This window comes from Lissotriton helveticus, chromosome 9 (assembly GCF_964261635.1).
Source record: "Lissotriton helveticus chromosome 9, aLisHel1.1, whole genome shotgun sequence".
In the NCBI taxonomy this organism is placed as follows: domain Eukaryota; kingdom Metazoa; phylum Chordata; class Amphibia; order Caudata; family Salamandridae; genus Lissotriton; species Lissotriton helveticus.
In genome coordinates, this window is record NC_136070.1 from 686,919,546 (window position 1) to 686,933,343 (window position 13,798).

General features: G+C 45.8%; 1 protein-coding gene across 1 annotated transcript in view; it reads right to left on the minus strand.

Moving 5' to 3' along the window:
* Positions 1–1,558: 1,558 nt before the first annotated feature.
* Positions 1,559–13,798, minus strand: part of ZFPL1 (zinc finger protein like 1) — a 134,430-nt gene continuing 122,190 nt past the window's right edge. Inside the window, exons 7-8 of the mRNA XM_078660778.1 lie at positions 6,811–6,934; positions 1,559–4,862 (exon numbers count right to left, since the gene is read on the minus strand). Of these exons, the coding sequence (XP_078516904.1) occupies positions 4,676–4,862; positions 6,811–6,934 (311 nt within the window). The 3' untranslated portion in view covers positions 1,559–4,675. The remainder of the gene's footprint in view (positions 4,863–6,810; positions 6,935–13,798) is intronic.

Consider the following 13,798-nt stretch of genomic DNA (forward strand, 5'->3'; position numbering starts at 1 on the left):
AGGCAGTAGAGTTTCCAAGAGGAAACATGCCTTGGGCTTCTCCTCCTCCATTTTCACTCCATAAGTCTGTGCAGCCTTCTTAACGACCATGTTGTAGATCCCTATGTCGTCTGGCGGCTAGGGCCTCGAAGGGTAAGAGTCTACGCCTTCTTCCAGCGATTCGGCGTCGAGATCTTGCCATTCTACATCTTGTGCCTCCGAGGATGTTGACGTCACGAAGGACACCAAATGGTGGCATGTCGACGCCCACCTGGGCCACAAAAAAAAAGAAAGAAGAGAAAAAAAGACTACAATTTCAGATCCAACCACTAGAAGGCGGAATAATGCACAGCATAGTGAATCCATAAAGATTCACACTGCAAAACCTACAATCTCCAACTATTTTTGAACACTAGACACATGAAGGAGCCTCGGGTAGGGTACCTTACGAGGACGCCACTACTTTTTCTTACCTACAATTCCTTGCACTGACTGAACATTGGCTTTACAAAAAAGTTTTGCCTCACATTTCAGGGACAGAAAGACGAAACTCCCACTACTCAGTATTCCCACACTTCTGCCAATACAAACAGCACATACAATGTTAAGGTGGAACTATTGTAACTGACGGAAACAGACCACATATGAGACTGTGTGATCTTAATATAGTGTTTATGTGGTCTTCACATGATCACAAATTTGGCCCGTTCCTTTCCCATGCATATATCTTCTAAGACCTCATTACATGCTTCCCAGAAATCCCAATTCGGCCAGTAACAGGAATTACTGGCTGAATAGGGATTACAAGATCTGACATCACTCTGCAGATCAGCAGTATTTCACCCAGAAACTCCACCTGCTTAAAGGTAGAATTTCCGTGTGAAAAATCATTGAGTGGTAAATGAGGAATGACAGAGGAAAAAATGGTCCAAAATTACATTTTCTTTGGCAATTCTACATTTGTCAGCCCTCAGTGTTCCAACAGTACAGCTTATTAGACTTTGTAATGTGGCGTAACTATTGTAATGAGAGATCGGTATGTTCGCTGAAAGTAGGAGAGCTTTCAGTGGTACAAGGGAGCTTTTAAGAGCTTTAATATTCAAAGTTTGGCTACAACAATGGTATGAATAACAGTACCAAAGTCTGTTTGGCTTTTAAGTGTATTTTAAGGAAAACATGACTGCTCTGGATGACTTAACTGTGCGTTCATGTGTGTTTTCATGAAGAAGTTAAAGCCTATCCAAACACCAAGGAATTTATCTTCTCAGGTGAGATTAGGCAGATTAAACTACTTGAGCGAGAATAACTCTAAAAGTAATCTTAGCTTACAGGGCACTGAAAACTTGGATTTGGAAGGATGTGCAACACTCGTAATAGGAGAACATATTTAACCCTAATATAGATTCTTTCTTCAAGGTTCAACTGCTTTGGTTCATAGCAGCCCCTGTTTAAGGCATTTTGAGAGACACTTTTTTATATAAAAAGGAAGAAAAATCATACTGCTGATGTGACCAAATAAACACTGATGAGACCCAACAAACAGGAAGCCAAAAAATTAAGAGGCACATGTGCACCGTGCTCATGGCAACCACCTGCCAAGGGTTCATATTTTATTCAAACCATAAGAAGAGTTACAGTCCTTCCAAACAAAATTCAAACATAAATATAATTTTGCAAAGCGGAATTTGGGGCAATAAAGTGCACAAAACAAAATTTTAAAATAATAGCATTTTACACAGTTGATTGGAAAGAAGTACATAATATTGTATGGAAGAATTTTACTTTTTTGTCTTCACTGTTCACCCCTTCTGCCAGACTTTACATGTTGAGAATCCATGGGGGTTTGAAGCAATCCCTAGATTCAGGTCACATCACAGTAATGCAAGAATCAAGACTTGCAGCAGGATTCCGAGTTGGGCAGAATTAGGTCTATCCTCCCTGCTACCAACAAGAGAGGCGTCAGTAACACCGTGCACCTTTAGTCATATTCAGTTCTATTTACAGCCATGTTCTTGAGCACAACCACACCTTTGCTTAAATCAAAATTTTTCCAAAAAGACCAATCCTCGTTTTTATGAACTAGTCACTTCCTCTCTGGAACACTTCAACATTCTGCGATAAAGGAATTTATTGAAATTTGGTCTGGACTAGCAGAGATCTTTTTTTTTCTTGTTGATTTTTTCAAGATGTAATGTGGGTGACCATTTACTATGTTACTGGAATGGGTAAAAAATGCATTTTTTTTTTTTTAGGGCAAACGTTTTCTTAGGAATGTTGCAAGCACATTTTTTAAATATTTAGTTAGCTGTAAAAATGTAAAACAAGGCAGGTATTCAATTAGTTTTTATACATTTCTTGTTTCACCTCTTTATTAAAATAGCAGAGAACATAGTTTGCAAAGGGTAGATTACTAACTTTCGAGGAAGTATAGATGTCAGCTGAAAGCAGGCTGCTGTTTAAGATTGATCTTACCATGTGTTGTGTGGGGAACAATGGAACCTCCTATTTTGTCATAACAGGCCCCTAAAGACACAGGTAGAGTTGTTCATATGGTAGAGAGTACCATGTTAAACAAACCATGGAGATTTATGACAGCGAGGAATCAAAAAAACAATGCTATTTCCAGACTCAATTCTCATTGCCGGTGCATTGTTTTAGGTCAGTTCGTTTCACTGTGTTTGTTTCTCAATAATTGAGTTTACCGACAGAAGACCAGACACGGTTCAAACGTTAGAATCTGCAAACCAGCAAGAGGCAGAATTATAGGAAATCTTTCTGTACGGCTACCGGTGTCCCTTTGTCCGTTATAGGTGGAGGCCTTTGAACTATGACTGTTGTGTTCAAGAGATTTTAGGGTTTAGAGGCTGGTAGAGCAGATTGTGAAAGAAAATAACATGATACATCTTTTATACTCACCAGACTAGTAATTATTTTCCATTTTTGTTTATACAAATCATGTAAAACTTCAACAACAAACAAGCGGGCATCTTGCAGTGCAAACTAGAGGCAAGAGAGAAGTTTGTCCATCTTGAATCTGTAAGCGTTTCTCCTCCAACAAACCTTACATTGAAACGCTTCAAGGAACTGAGGTCTCCAGCACAGTTGTTAACCGTTAAAAGGATGTGAGTCTGTAGCACAAAAAAGAAAGCGGACGGGACAGTGCCAGTGGCTCTTAGGTCTCCCTAGAGAAGTCTACAACCCAAACATACAACAATAAAAATATTAAAAGTATGAGCTCTAGTTTATTCTACCACAGAGGGAACCTACTTTCAGCCACTATGTAAATGTCCCCAAGTGAATAATTCAGTAAGATCTACAGCCATCAGCGCTGAATCCTGGTTGGCTGACAAACAGAGAACATTAACGGTTTAAAGATATATTGTGAGCTCTCTCTCTGCATACATTTTATACATAAGGGTATTACTGCTGAACTAAAAGGTGATTGCCTATGGTGATCCTGATAAAGATCATTTCAAATTAATGAAAAAATGTTGTGAGAATTGTGAACCCTGGTGAGGAATCCACATTTGTCAGGAAAACAAGTGATCAGAAAGACATTGATGATGATGGTTGGTTCTGTGCACATGTATAGTACGTGTTCATTTTTGAAACCCTGATATGAAAGACTGGCTATATGTGTGTATGGGAGCAGGGTAAAGTGTTATGGAGTTAGAGAAGCGGGTGGGTGGAGGAAAGAGCATTTTATATTGTTACGTAAATTCTGTAACCTTTTTTTAAATATGTGAAAGATAATCATTTCCAAATTAAGATAGTGTGATCCCTTATCATCAGAGGCACAACAAAGTCTAAGTATTATCTGTTTTTCCTCCTGCAATAAAGTGATTTAGTATGTCTAGCATACTCAATGGCACCAGTCTTGGGCGACAGGTGCTTGGCATCCTTAGACCCATTCGGTGCCTTGTTAGACAGCAGCAGGGTAATGGATAGAATAACCAGTCAGCGGATGTTCATCCAATCTAGTGTCCCAATTGAATTCTACAAAGTATGTTCGATTCACTTAATCTGGTGCCCCACTAAAGTTATACATCATTTTGGTTGAATGGTTGTCTGTTGAGGCACTATGACTCGTGTTATTGTGCCAGGAACAACAGTTGTAGACCTTCCACGTCCATATTTATGATGCACTTTTCTCGCAACACAGCTGTTCTGACCTTGGTGCAGCTGAAAATTACAGGTAGTGGTAAAAAGAGCCAGTGCTTTAGAAAAAGAAACATTTAAGGAAAACTAACTGTCAACACCATTTGTTTCTGCTTCCATATTGACTTCCATTACCTGATATACCCTGGTATGTGCTTGCATAACCCATGTCCTCTTAAATCCTAAACATCCCTCCATAGGAGGAGTGCAGGAAGTGTAGAGCAAAACTGACTTGGCTCTACTATGCCTCTAATGCCACCTGGCCATTCTACCTTTTCACCCAGCCTCTTTTTTCATTTTAAATCTATTTTCATTAAACTAAGCAGAAAGAAACTTCTCCCCCTGCATCGATATTTCAAAAGCCTGCGAAAAAACACAGCCAGTTCCCATAAGAACACGCCCAAAGCTGGGAAACTGAGATGGGAGATACTTAAAGAGTAGCTCCGACTCTATTCTGGGCCTCCAAAACCGGTGCTTTTACTAATTCCTGCCAATCCCCCATTTAAGTCTATAAAGCACAACATGGCACAGTCCAGTTTCACTCTTGCCCAATTCGGATGTTAGGGTTCAGCAATGGGTTTAAGTTTGGGTCATTGTCAGCAGATGCCCGCCCCAGCTTAGACATGACCAGGATGAGGGTGAGAAAACCGATGACGCCGATTATCAAGATGACCAGGCAGCGTTGCATCCGAGAGGCCGGGCGCTTCTTGGACCCTGAGCGGTTTCTGTAGGGGAAACAAAAGAATGTTTAGATTAAACAAACACACACCTTCAATGGGCCCCTAAAGAAACAGACATTGATGGCATCTTGTCTCCTCCTGGGCCTTGGTACATTTCAGGCTCTGTTTTTGCTGTCACACACCAATTCCCACCCTGTTTGTACCACTAGCTTAATGATTTGGGCCCCAACAGTAAGTACACAGGGAAGACAGTTTAGTACCTTCAGCATGCTTTTTCTGGAGAGCATTGTTACCAATGTGCTTTCCCATTCAAGGCATGTCCTGTAATGTATCATACCCCCTTATTCTAGAGCTGCACATTTGTTTGCTTTGTTAATTATATACTTCTCTCCCAGCCACGGAAATACAGACACTCAGAGAAAGGACATACCTGGTGAGCGTCCACAGATGTGGTTTATGTTTACACATGCAGCCACAGTAGGCAAGTGATATGTCCTTTCACTTCTTACATCAATGTGGACACTGCAGTGATTAGGGACTTTTATTAATAAAGGGCAGTGCTACCCTTTATTGTAGGGATCACAACCCTACTTGCTTTATGGCAGTGTCGTTGAGGATTATGTCAATAATCCCACTCGGTTTATGAAAACGATTGGACGGCTTTCTACCAACTCTTCACTAGCAAGTGCACCCCAAACAAAAGGTGTTATGTTACAAAGCGACATCCTTATATAACAACCACTACACAGTGAAGGTAAGTGCCAGCATGGACTGCGGGGTTTAGGCTTACATTATTTCACAGCTTCTTTTCTGATGTACCATGAAGCTCACAGAATACATGTAACCTACCTACATATCACATGCATATCAACCACCGTTTCAAGATCCACCTGTAACCAACACACTTGCAACCATGCACCAAATGGACAAAAGGACAAACGGCACTCAGGAACCTGATGAAAGGTGAAGTTCATCAATTACCTTTGTGGCTACGTATCCATCAATTCACAAGGATTATGGACAGTATTGCATTAATACCCACAAAATACGATAATCCATCCACAATTTGGGGAAGAGTCAGTTTATCATAAGGGAAAATGTCTACCCAACAGAAACCACTGAGTGTACAACTTTTTGAACTAAAGGTAGTCTGACAAGGCCCGACTAGGAGACAGTAAGACAGCCAGACTGCCATAAGCAGTTCATTGAACTGTCTGGGGTAGTGCTGGAAGGTGGCCAGGATCTGTTATCCACCAGAGGATATATTCTTGTAATTTGTGCCTGAAAAAATGGGTTGCTGGATGATTTGCTTCTAAAATAATGTTTCTGGCTTTTGTGATGAGATTGTCTGTAAAAGCTTCAATTAGATCTTTGGAGTGAAGGATCTTGGTATAAATGCATTCTGTGTAACACAATTATGAGATGATCCTATGCTGTTCCTTGAATGGGCATTTTGCTTCAGAAATCTGACAAGAATGCAAAGGTTGTTTTACTTCTTTGGCAGCAATTTGTCGATACTGTGTGATGATGGCGAAAGAAAGAGTGAACGACAGCTCTGAAAACAAGAACAGTAAGCCAGTTTCGGAAGATGTCACGCCAGACTAGGATAGATACAGTGCTGTAGGGAGGGCTATAATCAGCTGCATGTTGGTGATGAAAAAGTTGGTGATGGAAAAGTGGGAGATGGGGCAGGTATCATGAGTGGGGACTGTCCTAAGAATCTCCTTGCTAAGCACTAGTTTCCATGCTTCCGCTATAGCAGTGTCTGAACAACCAACTCAACATGAGCCCAACCCGCCATAAAAACTGAAACAATTACTCAAAATGGTATCCTGCTCAGCCTATGGTAGCTTTCACTAGGGAGGCAGCCTCAGGTATCAAATTCTATTACTCTCCCTGGCTTCTGAATACTATTTATAAGACAGTCCCTTGCATGGCAAGGTCATCCCTTCCATGCCCCACACAGCCAAAGAAACAAGAGAAAATTCTTTACTTGAGTAACTGTGCAAACCAGCTAAGGGCAGGCCGTCTTCGATACTTGTCGTCATCAAAGTCAATCTTTGTATCTGTGCTGTTGCCTCCATCCCGTGTGTCATACACTTTCCTTGGCGTAGAGGCTGTTGAGTGAGAGAGAAGAGCAAGTAATATCTTTGAAACTCATTAGTAAATCATGTACTGTAGGATTTCTATGGTTTAATGGTTGCACTTAACTATTATAGGTCTGACCTAGAGAAAACTGCAGCCATCTCGCCTAGCTCATGTTTTCCAAAAACATAATAAAAATACATACATATACACAAACATACAGTGACTTTCGATTATCCATCTTCCTCCATTGATCTGTTCATTTGTCACACAGCAAAGAATACAGGGTAATGGGTCAGACCGCTTCATCTTTTAGCTGTGTCACACTGTGATTTATGGCAAGATTGGCAGAAGTGAGAGTCCGCCTGGAATGATAAGGTATAAGTCTTTGTAAAAGAAAGGCAGGGCTTGTGTGGTGGTAGGTGCTCTGTGAGAAACAGACATTTTTAAAAGAGAGCGATTTTTTTTCTCATAAGGAGCCAGCATCTGAATGAATCAAACACTCACACCCAGTCAAAAGATCTGGGTTTAATCCATCACCGTTCTTTAGCCCACTCTGCCACCCCAGTTCAGACATGGCTATATGCAAATCAGTCAGGGTACTGCCTTTTCTGTAATTTGACTTTCAAGTCCTGTGCTTGTTCTTTGTATTCCTGGATTTGTGTACAGTTCCTCCTTAGTCGCAGGAATTGTCCATACGGCAAGTTTGTTTGTAGGTGCCGTGGATGGAAGCTGTCATAGCGTAGGAGACAGTTCCTTGCCGTTGGTTTGAAGTGGGTGGTGGTACACAGTTTCCCATCCTTTGGGAAGATGTTTAGGTCGAGGAATACCAGTGTCTCTCTTGACACTGTATGGGTGAACCTAAGAAAACAGTTCTGTTGGTTTAACCAAACCATGAACTCTGATACAGTATCCTCGTTACCATGCCATATCACAAGCACATCGTCGATGTACCTCCTCCACATGTTTATGTGGTGTCTATATGGGTTGCTGGTATGTAGGATTTTTGTGCTCTCTGGATGGTGTACGTATAGACCCGCCAGGCTCGGCGCAAATGTGCTGCCCATGCTGGTGCCATGGCGTTGGAGGTAGTGGGTCCCCTCATATTCGAAAAAGTTTCTGGTCAGTGCCAAGGTAATGTATTCCATCACCACGTCTCTTGGAGTTTGGTATTTCCAGTTGGCACTGTATAAAACCTCCTCTATGATGGCTATGGTTTCCTCATGTGGGAGGCTTGTATACAGACTCTCCACGTCCAGGCTTAGCAGTAGTTGGTTATCCGGATCGAAAGTCAGTTCTTGTAATAGTTGTAGGACTGATTTTGTGTCCTTAAGGTAGGTGTTAGTCCCTTGAACTAGGGGTCGTAGAAAGGCATCCGAGAATTTTGACAGAGGCTCTAGGATGGAGCCTATCCCCAAGACAATGGGTCTCCCCGGTGGATTTTTCCAGGTCTTTGTAAATCTTGGGGATGCTGTAAAAATACGGTGTCTTTGGTGTTTTATGAACCAGAAATTCTGCCTCCTTTTTCGACAGCCAATCGTGAGTAACACAGGTGTTGAGGAGAACGCGAGTAGGATCACACGACGGAAGTGTGAGTGTGGTGATGATCTGAATATTTCTTCTTTTCCCAAACAGGTGCTAGTTAGCACACCAGACCCTGACGTTTGGCTCATGAAGCTTTTTCAGCAATCCAAAAACAGTATGTTGTCGATATACACAAGCATGAAACATTTCCTCTTTTCTTGACAGGGGCACAATACAAACTCTGCCTGTATTTTATTTTATTTTGCTTGCCATCAGTTATTACGGTCACAAAACAAGTTTAAAAACCACAACTAAGTTTAACAAGTGTGTGTTTAATGTTTTATGTCAGTTTGTCTAGTGTGTTTTTTATAAAGTTTTGATTCCACTATAGGCACATTTTTGCAGCTATTGTTTGTCACCTGAAACCACTGGTCATTTTCCCTATGGTAATGGAGAAGAAGACTACCAGAAAAAAAATGTTGTCGCCTTCTCTTCACAGGTTGATCAACGGACAACATTTTTTGCTAGGTACATTGTTTTACCTGCACTGTAGATTTTCTCACTTGTATTAAAAATTATTAAATACGAGTTAGAGAAACGTGAGTAAGGTGGGGATTTGTGCACCCCGTCCTGAAGAAGGTGTTGTTTAACACCGAAACATGTTGACGCACACAGAGAGGAGGTAACGCACATTGTCAGCGTAATAACCTCCCACACTTTATTTTATTAGCACCAGCCCGGGGGCTTATTAAATACTCTTTAGTCACCCCACGAGCCAGGTCCTTTTTAACCCTCACTAATTTCTAAAACCCCACTTAAACACTCACATACTTTAAAAAAAAAACTCACTCACACCACACATAGTCCACTAAGTGCTCCCGAGTATTCGTAGGTCGCAGCACGGGGTACCCCATAGAGGGGTACGATGACCCCGATGATGAAGCATGACACCAAGGGGCCTGTTGGTGTGTGAGGGGACCTAAAACAAGAAGGTTGTTCCCCAGTGTGGAGGATACACCTAACCCAAGGAATGGATTCTGTTTGTTTATTTACATAGACTTAGGGAGAACGAATCCCTTCTGATTTCTCTCTCTCTCCCCCCATTGTTTGTTAAAAATACCTGTTCTCATAGGCCAAGATGGGCTGCTGGAATTATTACACACTATAATCCCAGCAGGTTCAGGGAACATGGTAGAAGGTCAAATTTAGTATGCCTGAACTCCGAATAATAAACTACTTATTTTAGTAAAGTTTATTTTAATATCCTGTGTTTGCAAATGCTACTTTTAGAAAGTTAGCATTTGCTTGCCTAACCATTTCAGCCTGCCTCTGCCAGGATGTGTATATGCTGTTTGGGTTGTGTGAGTGAGAGGGCTGGGGATGACAGGTGGTGAATAGAGGGATGACACCAGAGTAGGTGGTGGGAGTGCCCCTTGACTCTGAATAGGGCTGTGCTCTGCCACCACAATGCTGGCTCCGCCCCCTGGGGAGCGACTGATGACTCTGCCCGACACCTGGACCAGGAAGAGGGAAGACTGTCAACAAGGTGCTCCTGACTGTACTTGTCAGCACAATGCTGGCTCCACCTCCTGCGCAGCGTCTGCTGCCCTGCCCCATACACTGAAAGCAGAAACCTGTTTTGGCAAAACAAACTGCTCCAAAGCTGAAGTGAACTATGCAAAGGCCCCCCTGGCCTGAAAGAACAAAAGAAACTTGTTATAAAAGTAGGAGCCCTGCTCCTAAGAAACTAGATCCTGTTTGCGCCAAGAAGAAACTCTGCCCGAAGAGAAGGACCTGGGAAAGCTACAAGGAGGACTACTGTCTCTAATCCTGAGAGACTGGCCTGTGGTGGGTGCCTTGCTGCAAGAAGGAGAGAAGGACAAAGACTACAGAGACTTTATTCTATTTCAACTTGTGCCAAACGTCTATAAAGATCTCCAAGGGCTTGCTAGTGAACTTGCCACCTGAACTGCGCCCCAGGAACAGTGGGCTCTACCCCCCCCGAAGGAAGCTGCTGCTGGCGTATGCTGTTTGTCCCTGCAGCGCCGAGTTAAGGAGAGCTGAGAGCATTGTGCATCCTCGCCACGCTCTCTACAAATGTGTGCATCTGTGTCCCCTGAGCACCGTGACTGTGGCCTGATCGTGTCACCAGCCGCAAAGTAAAGACCGGCCCCTCGCTGGTACAAGCACCGCGACTGCACCCGTTCTGAGCCGTAGCTCACATCGTGAAAAGGGACCTGTCCGGTCCGAACACCGCCGCCTACTGATCTCTGCATCGCAGGCTGCCCAGTAAAGATGGACTCTGCCCGTAATTGTGCCATCCGTGACCCGTGCGCTGAGAACCGCTCCCCGCAGCTGTTGAAGTGAATTGCTGCGGGGCGTAGCCCGGTTGGTACGTCGCGTCCTGTGGATCGTACCGCCATCAGCACCGCCTGCAGCCGCTCCCCCTCCAGGGTCGAAGCGTACGCTGCGGGTACGTCTGTTCTGCCCCACAACGCACCGTTGACTGAAGAGCCCTGCGCCTACACTTTCCTCGAGCCGTAGCTCGCATTGCCCTCCAAGAGACATCGCGACGTGAAGAGAACTGACCCTCGCCGCTGTGCGCCTCGGACCCCCCTCTCAAGAAACTAGAAGGTACTGTGCCCAGAGTTAGCCTGTGCGACGCGCTCGGACTGCGGTGTCCGTGAGGCGCACACCCCCGGTATTCACTTTGCCCTGTTGTGCGCGCTGTACAGGTGAGACTCGTCCGACTGGTCTCTCCCTCTCTGTACGAGTCGTACAGCCTCTATAAGCCCCGTCCTCCTTGCTGCCTCGGAACGCGCCGTACGCTTGCTACGCGGGACGCGGGAGGTTTGGCGAGGCCCGGCTGGGATCTCTGGTACGAGACGTACAAGAGACGTACAAGAGTGCTACGACACGCTTAAACCTTCGCGCACAGCGCCATAACCCTGGGAGCCTTGTCTACGGCACGGAAGAGCCACATTTGAGAACCTGGTTAACCCTTTCTGAACCGTGACACTGCCTGCAGTACTGGGAAGCTATTCTAGAGAGCCTTCCAAGTACTAAACGAACACAAATACGAACCCTGGCATACAAAAAGTAACTGGAACCATTTTCTAAAGACTGTATTGATAAAGCCTGCTTGAAGAGTATATATATGGCATATTGAGAGTAACAAGACCCTAATTCTGCCTACCTGCCGGGACTGGTCCTTTGTTGCTGTCTGCCTGTTCGTCCTGTAGCGTTGCCTCTCGACGGACCCGCTTCGCGGGTCCCGCTTCGTTGTGCACGCTTCCTGTCACATCTGGATTAAAGGAAGGGTCGGGCTCCTTGAGACTGCTGTGGGGTGCATAGTGAAGCAGCAGGGCTGCGAGTGGTGGGACCAGGGACTCCATCTCCCAGGAGTCCCTGCTAGCCTGACACGAGACACCTAGCCCGCTCTCCCTGCTTGACCCGCCCCCACCAACGCTGCTTAAAACCTCAGACTTCTGATCCTGCTTGGGACCCTAATTCTGCCTACCTGCCGGGACTGGTCCTTTGTTGCTGTTTGCCTGTTCGTCCTGTAGCGCTGCCTCTCGCCGGACCCGCTTTGCGGGTCCCGCTTCGTTGTGCACGCTTCCTGTCGCATCTGGATTAAAGGAAGGGTCGGGCTCCTTGAGACTGCTGTGGGGTGCATAGTGAAGCAGCAGGGCTGCGAGCGGTGGGACCAGGGACTCCATCTCCCAGGAGTCCCTGCTAGCCTGACACGAGACACCTGGCCCGCTCTCCCTGCTTGACCCGCCCCCACCAACGCTGCTTAAAACCTCAGACTTCTGATCCTGCTTGGGACCCTAATTTTGCCTACCTGCCGGGACTGGTCCTTTGTTGCTGTTTGCCTGTTCGTCCTGTAGCGCTGCCTCTCGCCGGACCCGCTTCACGGGTCCCGCTTCGTTGTGCACGCTTCCTGTCGCATCTGGATTAAAGGAAGGGTCGGGCTCCTTGAGACTGCTGTGGGGTGCATAGTGAAGCAGCAGGGCTGCGAGCGGTGGGACCAGGGACTCCATCTCCCAGGAGTCCCTGCTAGCCTGACACGAGACAGCTGGCCCGCTCTCCCTGCTTGACCCGCCCCCACCAACGCTGCTTAAAACCTCAGACTTCTGATCATGCTTGGGACCCTAATTCTGCCTACCTGCCGGGACTGGTCCTTTGTTGCTGTTTGCCTGTTCGTCCTGTAGCACTGCGTCTCGCCGGACCCGCTTCGCAGGTCCCGCTTCGTTGTGCACGCTTCCTGTCCCATCTGGATTAAAGGAAGGGTCGGGCTCCTTGAGACTGCTGTGGGGTGCGTAGTGAAGCAGCAGGGCTGCGAGCGGTGGGACCAGGGACTCCATCTCCCAGGAGTCCCTGATAGCCTGACACGAGACACCTGGTCCGCTCTCCCTGCTTGACCCGCCCCCCCCCGCCCCCCCAACGCTGCTTAAAACCTCAGACTTCTGATCCTGCTTGGGACCCTAATTCTGCCTACCTGCCGGGACTGGTCCTTTGTTGCTGTTTGCCTGTTCCTCCCTGCTTGACCCGCCCCCACCAACCGATTCCCCCATATCAACAAACCCTTCTCCCTGCTGCACGGGAGCGTCCCGGGAGAAGCCCGGGACAAGGGCGGGGCCGTCTGCGGCCGTCCGCGGTCGGGCGAGGTTGGGTTGGGCCACCCCCCTGGCTCTTTCCTCATTTAAAGTGAGTAATTGTGGACTTATTAAGTATCTGTCCCCCTTTTTTTTGCTACTAGTTGCTGTCATCATGCCTTTGCGCTCCGGTAAGGAACGCTCCGTTCAACTACAGACTACCAAGGGGGTGGTTACTGGCCCCTTGGATGCCTTTATTACAAAGGCGACAGGAAACTTGGAGAAGGAGATAGCTTTTGCTGAAAAAAGGCTCTCACTTGATCTGATTAGTGGGAAACGATCTTCGTTAGGGCCCCTTGCCATGGCGCCTAGTCCTAAAGATTCGGCACCAGGAACTATTCCATCTTTGGTTCCAGTATTGGTGGATATACACTGCAAGGCGGAGGGCTTGTCTTTGATTCCCTCCGACAGTGATATGAGTTCTAGTGAGTCATCTAGGAGTGTGGAAGGGGGGAGTGTACACTTGGTTAGCCAATCCCAATTAGATTCTTCGTCAATCGGGGATTCGCCCATGAATTTACCCGGTAAAAGAAAACAAAGAAAACGAAGTAAGGATTGTCAGAGGGGAGGTATCTCAAAAATATCCAAAACTTTTGGCTCTCCCCAGCCCCTAATTATTTCTGAAGCCTATACCTGCTCACAGTCTTCTCTGCTTGATAGGGATCCCCTACCCTCCTCGCAAGTTCAATCTGGTTCTTCGGACTCCTATCCCGT